This window comes from Dermochelys coriacea, chromosome 2 (assembly GCF_009764565.3).
Source record: "Dermochelys coriacea isolate rDerCor1 chromosome 2, rDerCor1.pri.v4, whole genome shotgun sequence".
NCBI classification, from domain to species: domain Eukaryota; kingdom Metazoa; phylum Chordata; order Testudines; family Dermochelyidae; genus Dermochelys; species Dermochelys coriacea.
In genome coordinates this window covers 3918856-3940980 of record NC_050069.1, presented here as the reverse complement: position 1 = coordinate 3940980, position 22125 = coordinate 3918856, and the positions used below count along the sequence as shown (strand labels likewise).

General features: G+C 48.5%; 1 protein-coding gene across 3 annotated transcripts in view; it reads left to right on the top strand.

The window, feature by feature from the left end:
* ARHGAP39 (Rho GTPase activating protein 39) overlaps positions 1–22125 on the top strand; it is a 430201-nt gene that overhangs the window by 360259 nt on the left and 47817 nt on the right. For all 3 annotated transcript variants that reach the window (XM_038392930.2, XM_038392931.2, XM_038392929.2), the window contains one exon: positions 1290–1363. In XM_038392930.2, coding sequence (XP_038248858.1) covers positions 1290–1363 — 74 coding nt within the window. The remainder of the gene's footprint in view (positions 1–1289; positions 1364–22125) is intronic.

The window sequence follows — 22125 nt, the reverse complement described above, 5'->3', positions numbered from 1 at the left end:
GCTCCGCACCACCATTGTTCTCCGAGGGCTTGTGGGATGGTGAACGAGATCGGACTCTGCAGCTGAACTTGGGTAACAGTTGTTTTGATGAGCCAGAATAGAGTCCAACTCTCTTGTGCTGGCTCCGCAGGGCTAACTGGTGCGAGAGGCACTAAAAACTTATTCTTGCCTCTTGAGTAAACAGCCCTGACTCTGGATCCATCCAGGGGCAAGTCTGTAAATGGAGGGGCGTCTTTACAAAGTCATCTGCTGACGCTAACTGCACTTTAATAGCAAAGTAGAATGGAAGCCCCACACCCAGCAGCTCTGGCGATGTGCATTGACCATGCTTTTCTATCGATTCGTTCCGATTGGCTGAAACATCCATCACATGACCAAAAATAACTTGGAACTGTAGTCTATAAAATCAGGAACAGTCATGTTAAAAAAAAATCAATCCATCAAGCAGTAGTTGGGAGTCTAAGGGGGATTTACTGAGCATGCTCAAAAACACCACACTTCCAGAAACAAAGATAGCCAACACCTGCGCTCTGTTTCTGGGTTTGTAGTTTTTATTAAGCAATAAACAATTGTTATTAAAACAGATCGTGCCTGTCTCTTCCCTCCAGGCAATAACCCTTGAGAACGAATGATAGTCTGAGCACTGCGTAAGGGATTTAGACACACAGTCCTCATTAAAATCAGTGAGAATTGGGCCTCTGAACCCCAAGGCAATTTTGAAAATATCACCCCAAATCTTTCCTCCAGTGGGGAAAGCCCTTGGCCTACTGGTGGTAGTGGTGTTTCTATTCTCACTCGTGGTCAGATAGCCCTTGCCTTCAGAATGAGATACGTAGCTTGGCCTGCCACCATGCCTCTTGGAATCAGATGCGCTCCCTTTCCTGGGACAGTCCCGCTGCATGGGTTAATTTCACAGCTGGAGGTAAGCAGCTTTTAGGGCCTGGTCTCCAAAGCCTGGCATGCACCAGTCAAGCACTGGGTGCTCACTGTGTGGGTGCTATTCATACCTGCTTTATGTGCAATTTTGGATGAAACTACCCCTGTGCAAAAGGATCAGCAGAAGGCCCAAGCATCAATGAGGTCCTGTATCAGCCCTGAACGCTGCCCGAGAGGTGCAAAGCATCCAGGGCTGACGTGGGATCTCAGTGGTGCCAAAGCCTTGTGCACTCCCTTCTGAAACCCCATCCCTGAGCTTTCCCAAGGGCCTCAACAATGGATCACAGGGCTCCTGCTTTTCCTATTTCCTGGAACGTCTGGCTTGACTCTCTGCTCTCTGTTTTCTCTTATAGGGGTGGCAATAAGCACTTACGCCAAGTACTGTTACAACAAGCTCCAGAAAGCAGCCTTGACAGGAGCAAAGAAGGTATCGTCTGGTCCCTTTTTGCTTTGTTTCTTTCACGTTGGCTTCCGAGCCAGCTGGTATGAGAAAATGTCCAACTGTAATTAAAGCATGCCCGGGGGGTGGGGCCATGATAGAACCATGTGGGGGTGGATGGAGTGTGTATTATCTTCCCAGTCCAGGCTGTTTGCTCCCGTGTTCTCTTTCAGCCTGCTGAGTCTATCCAAAGTCTAGAGCGTCCTGCATGTCTTGGAGATGGACTTGGGTAGAAAGATCAGCTCATTGAGGTGCAATGTTTGTGTTACAGTGAAAGGGGAGAACCAGCAGAGATGGACCCAAATGGAAAAATCTGCAGCCAGATCTGGATCTGGAATGAGTGACTCTTTGGCTTGGCTCAGTATAAAAAACTGGGACAATAGTCTGAACTAGATTTCCAACCAGTCTCTTTGTTCTGCATTTGTACATTACCTGGCACAGAAGAGTGCTGGCCTGTGCCTGGGCTCCTAGGTGCTGCTGTAACACAAATACCTGGGAGTGGTGCATCCCAGGCTCCCCAGAGACCAGGGTCCCGTTGTGCTAGACTCTGTGCAGACAGACAATGGTAAGAGCCAGCCCACGCCACCAAAGAGCTAATCTAAAAAGACCAATGATAGGCAGGAGGTGGAATGGCAGCGCAGAGAGGGGAAGTGACTTGCCTAAGGTCACCCAGCAGAGCAGTGTCGGAGATGGGAAAAGAACTCAAGGCTGGGGATGGTGGCATTGGAGGCTTGATTCAGGCTCAGGCCTGTAGCCCAGAATCCTACCTGAATTTCCAGTTTCATTTAAGCCAGTGGAAACTGGGGAGCTGGAGCTGCTTTTAGTTGGGCAACTGGAGCTGCACATTGTACTGGAGTTCAGGGTTCCCCTAGGCCTTTGTGACCAGTAGACAGCAGTGGTATTTGATACAAAGCACCTGTCTCTCCTCTCGCTCCCCTAGGAGTAACTCCGCTGACTTAGTGTGGGAGCGGAGATTGGGCCCCTAGAGTCCATTGCTGTGGGGGACCTGATCCTTGACTCTGTTGGCCTTTGAGTAGGCAGTTTTTCCTACCAGCCTGATGTGAGCAGAAATTGCTTCGGGTCTCCCTGCTTTCCCTGCTGCTCTCAGATCTGGCCCTTTGCCCACCACGTGTCCACTGCAAATGCTGCTTTGCTGTCCAGATGGAAAAACAATCCTGAGTTTATTGCTCCCACTGTTAGTTTATGGCCCCCGTTGTTTTCATGGGAACCGAAAAGTAGGGCAAGTGCTGAGCAGTGGAATGAGATTTACAGCTGCTTGGTGAGCCAGTGCTCCATCAGTGTTAGAACTGGGCCTGTGTAGAGGAACGACCTTCCCAAAGCCAGCCACGCTGCTAGGCCGCTTGTACTCACTGCCAGCATCAAGGGAGAGAATATTGTGAGCGCAGTTCCCGGGGTGCAGATAGTAGCACGATGGGCCCAGTGGGAGAACCTGCTCACACACAGGACAGAGGCCTTGCTGAGCTTGGGCCTGATCCAACACGCATTGAAGTCAGTGGGCGTCTTACCACCAAGTTCCATGGGCATTGGATCAAGCCCTGTGGTATGGGAACCCTGCCTACTGCCTAGTGCAGACAGCTGAGTTAGAGGTTAGTCCATTCCGCTGAGCCCTACCTGAAACTTCTGCAGACTCTGCTGGCCGGGGACAAAACCCACCAGATCCCACAGTGCCCAGTGCCAAAAGGCAGGAGATCATTGCTGGTCCCTGCTGAGAGATGGGGGCCACGGTCCATAGAGACATCTGTTGCGCCTGTGTGTTCACATGCCAGGTCGGGGGGAAACCCTGTGGTTCGACAGGAGATAGCTCAGGTTGGGGCTTCTGGAGGGAGAGCAGGAGTGCTGAGTACCTGCGAGGGATGGGCATTTTGGGGAAGCCCATTCCATGTCTGGGCAAACCTGGTCCCTCGGTGGAGTTCATGTAGGACGAGTCTGTTCGTCCCCAGGGTGCTAACAAGCTCAGGTGTTACTTGCTCTCTGCCATGTGACCCTCGTCACAGCGTGGACCGGAAAGCCAGCCGGGCAGGGCAGGCGCATGTGGTTTCCCAAGATGTCTTGGGTCAGGCCCAAAGGAACTGAGCATTGTTTCCCTTAGAGGGAAGGACCTGCTGGGTAGGAATTCTCAGGAGCAGCCTAGGGCTCCCTGCTTGCTCACAGGCTTCACACAAGCCACACAGAATGAAGTGAGTTTGCTGGGGCTTGGCCCAGATCCTGGGCATGGGTGCCCATGAACAGAATCACCAGCCCACTTGGTACTGACTGGCCCCTGAGGACTCTGTGGGCTGAAAGGACTGAATTCCTCCCTCGCCTCTAGTGGGGGGTCTCTCCAGGGCAGAGGTGAGGCTCATTGGCAGGGCAGTAGGGGGGGGGGAAGAAGCTTGACCTGCCACCACCCAGGCAGTGCTGTTTTGGGAATGAGTAATGGGCTTCGATCTCCTGGATTTGTAACGTGCTTCTGTTTCTCTGCAGTGCGCCTGTCTTAGGGGAGAGGCTGCAGCTGGGTTTTCCCTGCTTCCCCTTGCCTAGGCCACCTGCTGGGGAGAGGGGTTACCCATCCATTCCTTCCTCCGTGCACTCACTGTTTCACCAACCTGCTCTTGCTCCCTCTTAAAGCTGTTTCCTCCCTCCCTCCCGTCCCTCCAAGCCCTGATTTCAGAGCCCTGCTGCCAGCTGTCTGTTCTGCTGCAGGGCACAGTGCCAGCCTGCCAGGCATGCCACAGCCCTGCAGCCTCTGCTCTCACTGGTAGGTTACAGTCTTCCCGCTCACCTTTAAGAGACACCCCCCTCTCCACGATGCATGACATAGGAGTTGACATGGCATGCTGCATGACATGGACGGCTGGGAGGCTTGGGGTAGGGTCCAGCCACAGAGGCAGTGCACAGTGGCCTGGAAGGATCTGGATCCTGGAGGCAGTGCCGGGGGTTCACATCCCAGGGCAGATCTGTGGTGGGAGCCCTGGGGATCTAGATCCTGGAGGTTAGCATAGGGCACTGGAGCGGGGGGTTTGTGGCATGGGAGCCTGGGGGCAGAGGTATCTAGGATACTGTAGGCCCTGCTGGACAGGGGTGTGTGACATGGGAGCCCAGGGGGTGTCTGGCTATAGGAGGCTGTGAGGGGTGGGGGTGGGTGACGTGGGAGCTCAGGGGGTGTCTGGCTGCAGGAGGCTGTGAGGGGTGGGGGTGGGTGACATGGGAGCCCAGGGGGTGTCTGGCTTTAGGAGGCTGTGAGGGGTGGGGGTGGGTGACGTGGGAGCTCAGGGGGTGTCTGGCTGCAGGAGGCTGTGAGGGGTGGGGGTGGGTGACGTGAGAGCCCAGGAGGTGTCTGGCTGCAGGAGGCCGTGAGGGACTGGGGGTATTGGAGGCAGCGTTGGGGCTTTTCTCTCTCCCTAACAGGGGTTTCGATGGCAGGTCTTATTGCCTAAGCACATCGCTTACTGGTTTTCTGTCTGATAGTACAACCCCCGTCTCAGCCTGACTGATACCGTAGTACACAATGCTGTGTTTTCACACACAGCCCATCAGCCGGAGCGCTGACCTGTCTCAGCCAGTCCAGCTGCTGGCATGAAAACAGAGGGAGTCCCATGGAGGAATTCCCATGGAAGGGACTGTGACAGAGACCATCTCCCTAGACCGTATCCCCCAGTGTCAGAGCGCTGGCCAGCAGACCACCTGGAGCAAGTCCAGGGTTGGTGATAGAGAACCCGAGCCCTCCCACTCCTCTGGGTTCCAAGCCAGGGCCCTGGGGCAGGCAGTCCAGTGACCTGCCACGCGTTCCCCCAGAAGGGGGGCTGGAGGTCCCTCCCCCACAAGCACATGCTCTGCTCTCTCTTCTGCAGTGGCTTGCGGCTCTGTGTTGAGATCAGCTTCGGGGCAGTGCTGGCCTCCTGCAGGAGCTACCAATGCAGGTCTGCTTCTTGGCACTGACTGCCCTGTACTGCCCTTTTAAACGCCCCCTCCATTCAGAGCATGCCCCGCGGGCGCAGCTGGGCAGAGCTCCTGTGCCCAGAGCTGCTCCTTAACATTCCCCCCCCCATCTGATCATACAGCCCATCACTGGGCTATAATAGGGATCGTGGCCCTTCTGTAGCACCATCAAATGTGCTGAGAGTGCCGCACAGTTATGAACTCAGCCTCGATGATGGGGAAACTGAGGCACAGAGTGGGAAAGTGACTTAACCACGGTCCCACAGCAAGTTGGGCAGAGCTGGGAATAGAACCTGATCCCCCGTCCTGTGTCCCCACTCCGGCACTCCCCCAGAATTCCCTGAGAGGGCTGCACATTGGGCTCCCATTCCACACCAGGAAGCTGAATGCATATGAGGAGAGGCCACTCTGGCCCCTTTCCGTCTGTTCCTGTCGCACCCAGCTCCTTTTGTGAGCTTAGTGCCAGTGAATGGTGCCAGATGGACAGCCCTGGAGGTGACGGCCTCATGGCTTCTGAGCAGGTACAGCGCAGCCCCTGGAGGCCACCCCTCACCCCCTGCCTGCCCCGCATGCCCTAGCCTTGTGCTCCAGCCCCAGCCCCTGTGATGAGAAGGGCCCTCAATCTCTAAGGCACGTTCTGTCCTAGGCCTTCCTGCAGAGACTGCCCATAAGGAAGCCAGCTGTGGTGCTGCCAAAACGCTATTAGGAATTGGACAGAGGGTCTCAACTAATCACAGGCCACCAAACAGCTGTTGGGTGGCAACAGCTGTCAGCCGCTGGACTGGAACTGGTGACCTAGGGGTGAAAGGTGCTGTGTCCCACCGCCTGTCCCCTCCAGTGCAAGGGGATTATCCAAGAGGCTGTTTTATCTCCTGAAGAAGAGCTGAGCTGGACTCGGTGTTTGCTAGCCTAAAAAGTAGGGCAGTGCCCAGGAGACACAGATCTCACTGCAGCCTCCCGAAGCCCAGTCATACAAGACAGACTGGAGCTAGAAAGTCCCAGAAGCGTGTCAGAGACGAAAGACCAGTGTTTCTTCCAAGTTCTTGTCTACAGAAAGACCAGAGCATGAGTCACAGGGCAGACTCGTTCCCAAGGATTTCAGCACAATGGCAGCATCTCAGGTGGGTGGATGGAGCAGGAGAGGGAAAGAAATCTGGAAAATATTCTCCTCTTCAATTTAAAGAAGAAGAGCCTGACTGCTTCTCGTGGTCTCCCTAGAAAATGCAGTGTCAGAGCCAGAGCACCTCCCCACAGAGCAGACAGACAAATGATAAACCCTGGAGATCCTAAAGGACAGATGTATGGGAATCCAGATCCCAAAGGCAGCAGAAGCAGTAAGTGCTTTATCTCTAAGGACACTCATATTCTCATGGAAGGTGGGAGGCAGCACTGAGGAGAAATCCACAGATTCATAGATATAAGACCAGAAAGTAGCACTGTGATCATCTAGTGTGACCTGCATAACACAGGCCATGGGATTCCTGAATTATTCCTGTTTGAATTAGAGCAGTTCTTTGAGAAAAACATCCTATCTTGATTTCCAGTGACGGAACCCTTGATAGCTTGTTCCAGTGATTAATTACTCTCACTTTTAAAAATTTGCCACCTTATTTCTAAATTTATTGAGCTTTAACTTCCAGCCACTGGTTCTTGTTTGACCTTTGCCTGCTACATTGAAGAGTCCTCTGTAGTGACATTTCTGTTCCCTATATAGCTACTTATAGATTGTGGTGAAGTCTCCAACAAAGTCTTATCTTTGTTAAGATAAATAGATTGAGCTCCTTGAGTCTATCACTATAAGGCAGGTTTTCCAATCTTTTAATCATTCTTGTGGCTCTTCTCTGAACCCTCTCCAATTTATCACCATCCTTTTTGAGCTGTGGATACCAGAACTGGACACAGTGTTTCAGTAGTGGTTGCTCCAGTGCCAGATACAGAGGTAAAATAACCTCTCTATTCCTCCTCGATATTGCCCTGTTTATACATCCAAAGATTGCATTAGTCATTCTGGCCACAACATCGCACTGGGGGCTCAAGTCCTGCTGGTTATCCACCATGACCCCTAAGTCCTTTTCAAAGTCGCTGCTTCCCAGGATAGAGTCCCCCATCCTATAAGTATGGCCACATTCTTTGTTCCTAGATGTATGGATTTACATGCAGATGTATGGATTTACATGTATCAAAACGCATATTGTTTGCTTGTGCCCAGCTTACCAGTTGATCCTGATTGCTCTGAATCAGTGACCAGTCACATTGTAACAGAATAATCAGAAAAGAAGAAACTTCCCCTTGTCCCTGTGTGAAAATGGCTCCAAGAGAGACCAGACTTTTGAGCAGGGACCAAGGGCTCCCTTGGTTCCTACAGGGGCTTCTACAAGGAGCAAGCTCTGGAGCACAGGGAGGCATGTAGACAGGAAGCCCCTTTGCGCTACACAAACAAATTCTGCTGTTTGCTACATCCGTGTCAATCCAAAGATTGTGGACTAGAATGGGATTTACACCCACAGCACTGAGAGCAGAATCTGGCCCACTGTGTGATTTAGCCTTGACCAACAAGGGAGTAAAAAGAAAAGGAGTACTTGTGGCACCTTAGAGCCTAACAAATTTATTAGAGCATAAGCTTTCGTGAGCTACAGCTCACTTCATCGGATGCATTTAGCTGTAGCTCACGAAAGCTTATGCTCTAATAAATTTGTTAGTCTCTAAGGTGCCACAAGTACTCCTTTTCTTTTTGCGAATACAGACTAACACGGCTGCTACTCTGAAACCCAACAAGGGAGTGTTTGTCACATCCCAGAGGGGTTTGTAAATGACAGTAATTATAAATGAAGGCTGTGCTCAGAGAATTGCTGGAGCACGTGAGTTACTGATGTATCCAGCTGCCCTCACTCCAGTCCTGGGACATATAAACAGCCAGGCAGTCACTAACGAGGAGTAATGTGGGGAATTAAGGACAGGACAGTTTAGGCTGAAGATCAAGAAAACATCCTGGTGGTTGAGATCTGCAAGGCTGTGTAGGGTTGTGGTGTAAACCTCCTCTGAAAAAACACAAGAACAAATCTGCACAGACACACCCCTGGAACCCAGACCTGGGGTATTCTATCTGCTACCTAAGATCCATAAACCTGGAAATCCTGGATGCCCCATGATCTCAGGCATTGGCACCCTAACAGCAGGATTGTCTGGTTATGTAGACTCCTTCCTCAGGCCCTACACTACCAGCACTCCCAGCTATCTTCGAGACACCACTGACTTCCTGAGGAAACTACAATCCATTGGTGATCTTCCTGAAAACACCATCCTGGCCACTATGGATGTAGAAGCCCTCTACACCAACATTCCCAAGCCATGGACTCCAAGCCATCAGGAACAGTATCCCCAATAATGTCACAGTAAACCTGGTGGCTGAACTTTGTGACTTTATCCTCACCCATACTATTTCACATTTGGGGACAATGTATACCTTCAAATCAGCGGCACTGCGATGGGTACCCGCATGGCCCCACAGTATGCCAACATTTTTATGGCTGACTTAGAACAACGCTTCCTCAGCTCTCGTCCCGTAATGCCCCTACTCTACTTGCGCTACATAGATGACATCTTCATCATCTGGACCCATGGAAAGAAGCCCTTGAGGAATTCCACCATGATTTCAACAATTTCCATCCCACCATCAACCTCAGTCTGGACCAGTCCACACAAGAGATCCACTTCCTGGACACTACGGTGCTAATAAGCGATGGTCACATAAATACCACCTTATACCAGAAACCTACTGACCGCTATTCCTACCTACATGCTTCCAGCTTTCATCCAGACCACAGCACACGATCCATTGTCTACAGCCAAGCTCTACGATACAACTGCATTTGCTCCAACCCCTCAGACACAGACAAACACCTACAAGATCTCTATCATCCATTCTTACAACTACAATACCCACCTGCTGAAGTGAAGAAACAAATTGACAGATCCAGAAGAGTACTCAGAAGTCACTTACTACAAGACAGGCCCAACAAAGAAAATAACAGAACGCCACTAGCCATCACCTTCAGCCCCCAACTAAAACCTCTCCAACGCATCGTCAAGGATCTACAACCTATCCTGAAGGATGACCCAGGCCAGTCCTTGCTTACAGACAGTCCCCCAACCTGAAGCAAATACTCACCAGCAACCACACACCACACAACAGAACCACTAACCCAGGAACCTATCCTTGCAACAAAGCCCGTTGCCAACTCTGTTCACATATCTATTCAGGGGACACCATCATAGGACCTAATCATATCAGCCACACTAACAGAGGCTCGTTCACCTGCACATCTACCAATATGATATATGCCATCATGTGCCAGCAATGCCCCTCTGCCATGTACATTGGTCAAACTGGACAGTCTCTACGTAAAAGAATGAATGGACACAAATCAGACGTCAAGAATTATAACATTCAAAAACCAGTCGGAGAACACTTCAGTCTCTCTGGTCACTCGATTACAGACCTAAAAGTGGTAATTCTTCAACAAGAAAAACTTCAAAAAACAGACTCCAACGAGAGACTACTGAATTGGAATTAATTTCCAAACTGGATACAATTAACTTAGGCTTGAATAGAGACTGGGAGTGGATGGGTCGTTACACAAAGTAAAACTATTTCCCCATGTTTATTCCCCCCCTCCACCCCGCACTGTTCCTCAGACATGCTTGTCAACTACTGGAAATGACCCACCTTGATTATCAATACAAAAAGTCCCCCCCCCCTCCGCTCTCCTGCTAATAGCTCTCCTTAAGTGATCACTCTCATTACAGTGTGTATGGTAACACCCATTGTTTCATGTTCTCTATGTATATAAATCTCCCCACTGTATTTTCCACTGAATGCATCCGATGAAGTGAGCTGTCGCTCACGAAAGCTTATTCTCAAATAAATTTGTTAGTCTCTAAGGTGCCACAAGTCCTCCTTTTCTTTTTGCGAATACAGACTAACACGGCTGCTACTCTGAAACCTGTCACTAGGGATGTTTACAGGTAGCAAGGACATAGCTGTAGGATACAATCCAGCATTGTACTGGCTGATGTTACAACCCTCATTCATCTCTAACTTCTCTGGTATTATTCTGGGAAGGTGATTTTCCATCACCAGCCTGGGGTTGTCTCCCTCCTTCACTCTAATGGTTGTACCAGCTCCCGTCTGGAAGCACCTATACAACCTCACCAAGGAGGCAGGCTTGAACAGAGAGGCTTTCTCATTGCCTGACTCTCAATTTGCCTTCCCGATTAAAGCATGTCCTCTCGCTCCAGCCGCGCTTTGACAACAGCATTGACAGCTTTTCTAACTTAGCGAGTGCCTATCAATGTCAGCTCAGCATATTAAATTGTCGCTTCATATTTGCATTGTCCAAAGAATGCAGTGGAGACAGAAGGGGTGAGATCTTCTCAGCAACACTTGCTCTCTTTTCCCCAGGCTGAGCCCCATCACAACCTGGAGTAAGGGAGAGGTGGCGACATCGAATTCTCCTGGGCAAGCAGGCAGGCCTGCCTGGTGCTGGCTCCCTGGGGGACGCAGAGCCCCACGCTTCTTGAACTGTTCTTTTGCAGCCGCCCATGCTAGAGGATTTCATGGACCTTGGAGTGGGCAGGTCCCCTGCCTACTCTCTGGCCCGCTTCATTAGTTCAAGCACAATAGCACAGGTTATTTCTTGCCATGTGATGGGATTTTTTCAACCAGTCATGAATCAGGAGTGAGGAAGCCTTACATGGGATAGCAGAATTGCCAACCCCTAGCATTCAAAACTCAGGAGTCAGACCCAGAAAATCACAAGACTAGCTTAAAAACCGTGAGGTATTAAAAATAATAAATGTGGGGTCCTTTTAGTTGCCTTCAGGTTTCTGAGCTTTACAAGTCCCATTTTCAATCTGTTCTCTGCAACCACCAGGGCTACAAAAACAGAAAACCCAGTAATAACGGGAGATTTCAGCTATCCCCATATTGACTGGGAACATGTCTCCCATGATGGGATATGAAGATAACATTTTTAAACCTCATTAATGACTCTTCTTGGAGCAGCTAGTCCTGGAACCCACAAGAGGAGAGGCAATTCTTGATTCAGTCCTAAGTGGCTCAGGATCTGGTCCAAGAGGTAACTATGAACCTCTGAACCTCTCAGTAATAGCAACCGTAATGTAATGAAATTTAACATCCCTGTGGGAGGGAAAATACCAAAGACACCTACCACAATAGCATTTAACTTCAAAAAGAGGAACTACACAAAAATGAGGATACTCGTTAAACGGAAATTAAAAGGAACAGTCATAAGAGTGAAATGCCTGCAAGCATTTTAAACTTTTTTAAAAACCACATGATAGAGGCTCAAACTATATGTATACCCCAAATTTAAAAACAAACAAAGAAGAGGAACAAAAAAATGCCACTCTCGCTAAACAACAGATTAAAAGAGGCAGCTAGAGACAAAAAGACATCTTTTAAAAATTGTAATTCAGCTCCTACTGAGGAAAATAGAAAGATGCATAAACTCTGGCAAGTTACATGTAAAAGTATAATTAGGCAGGCCAGAAAAGAATTTGAAGCGCAACTAGCAAAAGACACTAAAGCTAACAGTAATTTTTTAAAGTACATCAGAAACAGGAAACCTGCCAAACCATCAGGAGGCCACTGGATGATCAAGATGCCAGAGGAGCACTCCAGGAGGACAGAGCTGTTGGGGAAAAGCTAAATTAATTCTTTTCATCAGTCTTCACTGTAGACGATGTGAGTGAGATTTCCACACCTGAGCCATTGTTTTAAAGTGACAAATATGAGGAACTGTCCCAGACTGAGGTGTCAATAGAGGAGTTTTAGAAACAAATGGATATATTAAACAGTAGATGGTATTCATCCAAGAGTTCTGAAAGAATTCCAATATGAAATTGTGGAACTGCTAACTGTGATATGTAACCTATCGCTTAAATCAGAGTCTGTACCAGATGACTGGAGGACAGTTAATGTGATGCCAATTTTTACAAAAGGTTCCAAGTTATATTCTATGAGTGCTGTAGCCAGCCACTCATGAATCACACGACAGAGCAAAACCGCAAACTCCCAGTTCCAGACTCTCCCCAGCAGTGTGTGTTTTGTACTGCCCAGCTCTCTCCTGGACAAAACAAGCTCCTATAAAGTCTGTCATTTTATTAATACAAAATGATATGTACAAATCCTGTTATCCCAGCTGGAGTTTCCTAAACACTTCAATCCAAATGCATTGGTTTAGATAAATCAGTAAAACAAGTTTATTAATTACAGAAAGAGAGATTTTAAGTGACTACAAGTAATGAGGCATAAAAGTCAGAACTGGTTACAGGAAAACAGAAGTAAAACACAACTAATGTCTAACTTAACAAGCTAAGTGAATTCAAACGAAAGTCTCTCTCAGCACGTTTCAGCAGTCTTACTGGCTGAATTTCTTTCCAGCAGGATCCTCTCCCAATCCAGTGCTTTTACCTTTGTTCTTCAAGTGTGGTCGATAATGAGGATAGAGAGAAAGAGAGAGAGGATTTGGGGTGTTTGCACTCCCTTCTTATAGGTTTTCTCCTCTTTGAGAATCATCTCTGGCTGAGGTTCAGGAGAGAGAAAGTCTGTGTGGATGGGAATCCCCAGCTGTTTCTTTGTCATGATGTAGATTTTCGCCCACATCCTTTTCCTGCCAAAGAATGGCCACTTAATGAAGTGATGGTCCATTTGACTTTGTTGGCACCTGTCTGAGGTGTTGGCTAACCTTTTGTCTCTGGGGAACTGGTTTGTGACTGCTCTCCAGACTTGGAACATGTCTTAATAATATCATACAGTAAAATCTTATAACTTTACACACATGGACGATGGGTGGAATCCCCCTTTGGGGAGGCTAGCCTCTGGCTCCGTCCCTTCTGCCCATGTCCCTGGAGCCCTGATCCCCCCCGCAGCCAGAGCACTGAGACCCACTGCGGCTGGAGCCACAAGCCTCCCCCGCTCCCACCCGGAGAAGCCTGACGTGCGCTCCCGAAAGGAGCCCCGGGCCAGCTGGAGCCCTGAGGCCTCCTACCCTCCCACCCCAGCCAGAGGAGCCCTGGGCCAGCTGGAGTCCTGAGCAACCCCCCTGCCCCCGGCCAGCTGATGATGTGTCTCCCCAGACCCCACACCTTATCTCTTCTCTGGGAAAAGTTCTTATCTCTTCTCTTTCACAAGAACCTGAGCTTTTGATATACCCCATGTAGGTTCCGGGGCAACTGAGGGAGATTACTGATGAACCCAGGAAGCTGAGTAACACATACTGCCTCCTCAGTTGCCCTGGAACCTGCATGGGGCATAATAATCAGCAAAAACTTCCCCACCAAACCAGTGTCCGGCGGCAGTGGCTGCACCAGGGAAGGCTGAGGGCCTATTATACCCACCACCCATGTTTACATACAATGTTGCCACACATATTTTACAAGGACAATAATGATCAGCAAATTATGAGTTTTCAAATGACACCTCACAAGGCATACTTTGTACAAAATTTATCATCTTGTAAAAAGGGTGAATATAAGGGTATCGACTATCACACCAATCTATTAGAATTTTTTGAAGGTGTCAACAAATGTGGACAAGAGTGATCTAGTCAATATAGTGTACTTGGACTTTCAGAAAGCCTTTGACAAGGTCCATCACCAGAGTAAACAATCATGGGATAAGAGGGAAGGTCCTGTCATGGACAGTAAATGATGAAAAGACAGGAGTCAAAGGGTAGAAATAAATGGTCACTTTTCACAGAGGTAAATGAGAAAGAGGTAAATAACAGGGTCTCTTAGGGATCTGTATTGGGACCAGTGCTGTTCAATATATTCCTACGTGATCTGAAAAAAGGGATAAACAATGAGATGGCAAAGTTTGCAAACAATACTAAATTACTCAAGATAGTTGAGTCCAAAGCTGCCTGCGATGAGTTACAAAGGGATCTCATTAAATTGGGTGACTGCACAATAAAATGGCAGATAAAACCTAATGTTGAGAAATGCAAAGTAACACACATAATCCTAACTATACATAGACAATGACAGGGTCTAAATTAGCTGTTACCACACAAGAAAGAGATCTTGGCGTCATTGTGGATAGTTCTCTGAAAATAGCCGCTCAATGTTCAGTGTCACTCAAAATAGTGAACAGAAAATTAGGGACCATTAGGAAAGGGATAGCTAATAAGATAAAAAAATTATAATGCCATTATAAAAATCCATGGTATTCCTACACCTTCAGTACTGCATACAGTTCTGGTCACCCTCTCTCAGAAAAGATATATTAGAATTGGAAAAAGTGCAGAGAAGGGCAACAAAAATGATTGGGGATATAGAACAGCTTCCATATGAGAAGAGATTGAAAAAATGGGGACTGTTTATCTTAGAAAAGAGATGACCAAGGAGGGATAGAGGTCTGTACATTCATGAATGGTAAGCATTATGTATCCCTTCACATAAACACAATGAAATTCATAGGCAGCAGGTTTAAAACAAACACAAAAAAAGAGGAAGTACTACTTCACACAATGCACAGTCAGCCTGTGGAACATGGTGCCAGGGGATGGTGTGAAGGCCAAAAGTATCACTGAGTACAAAAAAGAATGAGACAAGTTCTTGGAAGATAGGTCCATCAATGGTTATTAGCCAAGGTGGTCAAAGATGCAACGCCATGCTCTGGGTGTCCTTAAGCCTCTGACTGCCAAAAGCCGGGACTGGATGACAGGGGATAGTTCATTAAATCAATTGTCCTGTTCTGTCCATTCCCTCTGAAGCATCTGGCACCAACCACTATAAGAAGACGGGATACTGGGCTAGATGGACCATTCGTCTTACCCACTATAGCCATTCTTATGAAATGTGGCAGAGGGTAATCCAGGAACGCCAGGACTTCAGAAGCTGTAGATGGGTCTTTCCAGTCCCCCGGTGGAAGATCCGGCAGAAAGAGAGCAGTGTGACTGGAATGGAAATAAACTATAAATAGGAAAGTGCCTTTCATACTATTAGACAAAGTAGTGGAAGCAGGTGCTCTGCCCTGGCTTGCCATGACTGATTTTTCACTTCTTGATTATAGCTTTCAATGAATACATATATTTTTCATGCCTTAAGCACAGGACTAAAGTTATAATTGCTTTTCGAGAGCATCACAGACGGTGAGGTTCCTGAGACAATGGGTGGTTTTAACCCTTCGTGAACAGGATTTCTGTCTCCCAGGCAATGAAATTGACTCCAGCGTAGGGAGACCAAACTTAAGGCCCAGGCACCACATATGTCCCACTGTAGTCCACTGTGTGGTGCCTGGCTCTTGTATCTGTCCCCCCTCCCTCCCTCTGCACTGGGGTCATTTTCATTTTAGAATCAACTGAGCACAGCCGCAGCTGCTTCTCAAACAAAACGGATTAGATTTTTATTTGTAGCTCGGATTTCAATTCAATTAAACCCCAGCACAGTGCTAATCAAAGTTACTGAGCATTGAAATAAAACTTTCCACAATTAAGCATTACAAGGTGCCCATCAGTCCTTTCGTTACTCACTCATTAGGAAAGCTACTTTCCCCCATCTGGTGTGCTAAAGCTATTTACAGCTTCTAAAGCATCGACTCTTTCTCACCCCTTAGGGTAGCAATTCTTATTAAGGATGGAAAGTCCGATAGCTAAGCTGTACAGACTGCAGCGCTGGACTCCTGAGTCCCAGCTCACAGTCTTCACTAAAAGCTCATCCTTCCTCTAATGTCTGTCGTTAGAGGGCAGTGTCCCTCGTTTCCCAACACTAGAGACGCCCAAACGTTGCTTAGCTGAGAGATGTCCTGGCCACTTGCCAGGAACCTGCACTTCTGCTGGATCCTGCAGGCTGCCTTAATTTGCACCCAACTGCTTCCAGCTGCAGTGGGCTGTGCTGGCAATTAGGAAGGGCCAGGGTGTAGGGCTTCAAAAAAGCAACTGACAGAATAAAGAAATCCCAATATGCTTAACAAACCTACTGTTAACCTGGGCTACGTAAACAAGCTCCAAGAACAAAAATGCAGGCAGAAAGCTGGCAGCAGGGTGATGGCTATGCAGCTTATTGCATTGAGTGCAACATGTATGATGACCTGCTCATGGGCAGGTGGCATACGTGTGCACTCTGTGCAAGCAACTCATGGCCCTCAGAGACAAAGTACAGGTGCTGGAGGTCAGAGTGGCTGAACTGGAGCAGCAAAGAGGGACACAAAGGTACATAGAGGAGACTTTCAAGGACAGGGTAGAGTGGTCCCACCTCCTGTCCGACAGCCCGTGCACTGTTGAGGAGGATGAAAGTCTCAGGGCAGCAGCAGATCAAACTGGAGAGGAGGAAAACAATCCCATAGTTGGCACCCACCTTCCACATGATGTCAGGAGATCTTCTTGCCCTGAGGATACCCATCCAGGGCAGGGACTCCAGTTATTGAAAAGAGACAGGCAAAGCAGTGAGGGTTTTGATTATTAGAATGAGAAGTATTATTTACCCTTTCACACAATACAAAAACCAGGGGTCACCCAATGAAATTCCAGTTTAAAACAAACAAAAGGAAATATTTTTTCACACGACGCATCATTATCCGGTGGAACTCATTGCCATGGGAAGTTGTGAAGGTGAAAAGTGTAACTGGCTTCAAAAAAAGAACTAGATAAGTTCATTGAGAATAGGTCCATCAGTGACTATTAGCCAAGATGGTCAGGGATGTAACCCCATGCTTGGGGGCGACCCTAAACTTCTGACTGACAGAACCTGGGAGAGGAAGACAAGAGTGGATCGCTCCAAAATTCCCCTGATCTGTATACTTCCTCTGAAGGTCTGCTACTGGCCTCTGTCAGTAGACAGGATACTGGGCTCAGTGGACCATTGGTCTGACCCACTTTGGCTATTCTTATGCCCCAGTACATACACACATGGGCTATTTTTCCTCATTCCCCTCCCCAAGAGCAGAAGGATACTGCTGCCACAAGCTGTGCCACATCATGGCACTTTATACCATGATACCAATGGGTCCTGCACTCAAAGTACGATAGGGACGAAGGAAAAGGATTATGCTCTTTTGTCCCTAGGGAGGCCCTGTAATCACTTTGGATATGCGTGAACACTGTGGCATGTACAATAATCTGCAGTCCAATATATGCCCTGTCGAGAGGATGTGCCTAGTGCTGTCTGTCACAACCTCCTCTGTACTGCAAAACAATGGCTGATCCTTCACGGGAATGGTGGTGAGCTGGCTAGGAGTTGGTGGGGAACAGAGCAAGAGTGTTCTCATGTCAAAGCACAGCGCTGGAGGTGAGCATTGGAGCCCAGCTGTGCAGGCTTTCCTGGGATTTGCCATGGAAGAGTGGGCCAGAGGAAGGATAGTCTTTCGGGTGCCCCACTGGCATAGGCTGCAAGGATAGGTTCCTGGGTTAGTGGTTCAACAAAGCCTGTTGCCAACTGTGTCCACATATGTATTCAGGGGACACCATCATAGGGCCTACTCACATCAGCCACACTATCAGAGGCTCGTTCACCTGCACATCTGCCAATGTGATATATGCCATCATGTGCCAGCAATGCCCCTCTGCCATGTACATTGGTCAAACTGGACAGACTCTACGTAAAAGAATAAATGGACACAAATCAGACGTCAAGAATTATAACATTCAAAAACCAGTCGAAGAACACGTCAATCTCTCTGGTCACTCCATTACAGACCTGAGAGTAGCAATACTTCAACAAAAAAACTTCAAAAACAGACTCCAACGAGAGACTGCTGAATTGGAATTAATTTGCAAACTGGATATAGTTAATTTAGGCTTGACTAGAGACCAGGAGTGGATGGGTTATTACACAAAGTAAAACTATTTCCCCATGTTTATTTCCCCCCTCTCCACCCCGCACTGTTCCTCAGACGTTCTTGTCAACTGCTGGAAATGGCCCACCTTGATTATCACTGCAAAAGGTTCCCCCTGCTCTCCTGCTGGTAATAGCTCACCTTAAGTGATCACTCTCCTTACAATGAGTATGGTAACACCCATTGTTTCATGTTCTCTATGTATATAAATCTCCCCACTGTATTTTCTACCGAATGCATCTGATGAAGTGAGCTGTAGCTCACAAAAGCTTATGCTCAAATAAATTTGTTAGTCTCTAAGGTGCCACAAGTACTCCTTTTCTTTCTGTATTTTGTGGCAGCCTCCCCTCCCAGCTCCAACACCTGTGCCCCTGGTTAGCTTAGATCTGACTCACGGTATGTCTACCCTTACCATTTCAAACCGCGGGAGCGTCTACACTTGTTAATGGCTTTTTTGCGGTGAAGCTCAGAAGTTTCACCGCAGAAAGAAAACCACCCTCACGAGAGGCGTACAGTTCTTACCGTTGTTCTTTTTGTGCTGCTGTGAAAGTGAGGACATGTTCTAGCGGTGTAAACACCCTTTGGCCTCCAAAGGATATCCCACAGTTCCAAAAGCAACCACTCTGGCCAGCATCTCCGCTGCTCTGACACAAGGACGCCCGCCCCTCTTTCCGAAAGCCTGGGAAGTTTGAAGCTCCTTTTCCCTTTGTTTGTACATATGGCAGGGAAAAGCAGCCAGACAGCAGGAGGTTTTTAAAAAAATGCCACGGAAGAAACCAGGAAGTAATGGGGCTCCTGAGACATGAAGCAGGGCAGCACGGGGCACTGAGCAGGGACCCAGAATGCCTTCTGCTCCACACCCCACCCAAGACCTATTGAGAGAGCTGCACTGTGGGATAGCTGCCCTACAGCGCTGCTTTCATCAGCAATGGAAGTGCTGCTAGTGTAAACGCTCTGACACCTGAGGAATTGAGTGAGTACACAAACCAGCGCTTTTCTTTTCCCCGGTTCCCTATCGCTCGCTGGTGAAACAGACAGCGCAAAAACTTCAAGTGTAGACATCGCCTAGGTTCTGGCGCGTGGGGATAGAGCTGCATAGAAATGCATGGCCTTCAAACATATAAAACTGCAAGCAAGGGGAGTGTGCAGCTCCACTATAACCATGCCTCTGACACACGGGTGCCCATGTCATTCTGCCTGCCTTGTAACACCTTCCCCCCATGCAGCATGCAGTTTCTCTGCCTGTACATGTAGCTGCTAGGAACAGGCTTGTCATAGAGAGTGCTTCTACTTTAGCATCCACCTAGGGCCAAAAGAAATCTGATGAGGTTCAACAATGACAAGTGCCGAGTTCTGCACTTAGGAAGGAAGAATCCCATGCACCGCTACAGGCTGGGGACCAACTGGCTAAGTGGCTGTTCTGCAGAAAAGGATGTGGGGATCACAGTGGACGAGAAGCTGCATATGAGTCAGCAGTGTGCCCTTGTTGCCAAGAAGGCCAACAGCATATTGCGCTGTATTTGTAGGAGCATTGCCAGCAGATCGAGGGAAGTGATTATTCCCCTTTATTCAGAACTGGTGAGGCCACACCTGGAGTATTGTGTCCAGTTTTGGTCCCCCCACTACAGAAGGGATGTGGACAAATTGGAGAGAGTCCAGCGGAGGGCAATGAAAATTATTAGGGGGCTGGGGCATATGGTTTACGAGGAGAGGCTGAGGGAACTGGGGTTATTTAATCTGCAGAAGAGAAGAGTGAGGGGGGGATTTGATAGCAGCCTTCAACTACCTGAAGGGAGGGTTCCAAAGAGGATGGAGCTCAGCTGTTCTCAGTGGTGGTAGATGACAGAACAAGGAGCAGTGGTCTCAAGTTGCAGTGGCGGAGGTGTAGGTTGGATATTAGGAATCACTATTTCACTAGGAGGGTGGTGAAACACTGGAATGGATTACATAGGGAGGTGGTGGAATCTCCATCCTTAGAGGTTTTTAAGGTCTGGCTTGACAAAGCCTTGGATGGGTTGATTTAATTGGTGTTGGTCCTGCTTTGAGCAGGGGATTGGACTAGATGACCTCCTGAGGTCTCTTCCAACCCTAATATTCTATGATTATATTCTATGATTCTCATGTATTACTACCAAGCTTTCCATGGTTGGGGCAGTGGATTTCCTTAACCAAGTGCCTAATGGAGACTGGGATGCAGAGCAGGGATGGACTGATTCACTAGTGATTATTATCTATTGGGGGGGCAGCCAGGTTCGGCCGATCGCAGCTCCCACTGGCTGTGCCGCTTCCTGCAGCACCCATTGGCCTGGAGTGGCGAACCGCAGCCAGTGGGAGCCGCGATCGGCCGAACCTGCAGATGCAGCAGGTAAATAAACTGGTCCGGCGTGCCAGGGGCTTTCCCTGAACAAGCGGACAAATCAGACTCCTGAAAGGGGGCCAGTAGTCTGGAGAGCCACTGATCTAGGCACAGAAAGAGGAAGCGACTTGCCCAAGCTCACACAGCAAGTCAGAGTTAGGAACAGGATCTTGGCCTCATGAGTCCCTGTCTAGTGCCGTCTCCTCTTCTCCACACCTGTCTGTACCTGGCAAGACAGGTCCCTTCTTTGTGAATGGGGGATCCTTGCCTCATCTCTCTGTGCCTTTGTCACCTTGCTGTGGGGCTACTGGAATGGAATCCATATGGGGCCACACTTTCCAGCAATCTGGAAATAACAGCAATTGCTAAGAGCATGTGACATATGAGCTTTGGGACCTGCACTGGCTGCCAGCTGGTATGCGGGGGGCGGGGGGGTCAAGGGGTTGAGAGTGAACTAGCAGTCCCTGAATGCTTTGGGTCCTACCTACCTGAGCTGATGCCCGTCTTGGTTCACTAGATCCAGTGACCTTCAGAATAGGCTGGAGGATTCCCATTTGCCCCGGCATAGCCTGGGAAATTGCGGGGGGCGAGGGGGGTGAGTGGGCCATGAAAGGAGGAGATTCTGGTGGAGGCCAGGCCAGGAACACTGTCCAGGAGGCCTGTGTTTCAGATCTAGTGGCTCTGTTTAGTACCTTGGTAAAGTGTGTGTGTGTCCAATGCGTGTAACACACCGATGGCATGAGGCAGGTGCAAATGGAAAAATCCAAATAAATAAATAAAATGAAATAATTGAAAGTCTGTCCTTGCCAATTTTTGCTGCTTCCTCCAGTTCCCCAGGATGTAAAAAAACAAGATTAGAGTCTATCCAACCTGAACTTTCCCATGGCAATTTCAAGCCTTGATAAGAGGCACATCTGAGGCAGGGAATTGTGTTCCCTGAAAATCCCCGAGTGCTGATGATGAGAGCTGGGCCTAGCATGGCACCAGCTTTCCCGTTCAATTTTGATTTGATTTATTCTATGCCCTTCTGAAATTATCCCATTTACAAACAGCATCCATGAAAATCAACCCAGGCAAGAACCTGAAGTGCATCTGTGAGCTATTAGCAATGGACTGGAGAATGACTGTGCTCATAAGAACGGGTCACAAGGGGCTCTGTGTCATGGGCATATAGCAATAGGGTGCAGAGCTTTTCTTCTCCATGTCGTGGGGTCAAATCCCATCCAGGTGAGAGTGACCAGAAGCTGCCATCTGACATCCGTTGAGTGGAATGAGTTTGGTGGGTCTCATCCAGACCTCAGTGGCAGGAGTCCACATCACTGAAGCCACCATCTCTGTTAGGACCATTAGTTCTCTTGTGGGCAGTGTCAACAGAAAGATCAATGAATAGGCTACAGTGGCTGAGCTGTCCTTCTGCCCTTTGTGGTGGTCCGTCCAGCACACGGGTGAAGCATACTGGTGCGATGTGTGTATGGAAGGTCTGTCAGGACTCAGCCTATGCTCTCCCTGCTCAGTCCCCAGAGCTGCTAACATGGCAACTTTCCCAAGTCCTTTAAATTCCCCTGCAAACATTTATGTAATTGTAGATGTTTGTAGCAT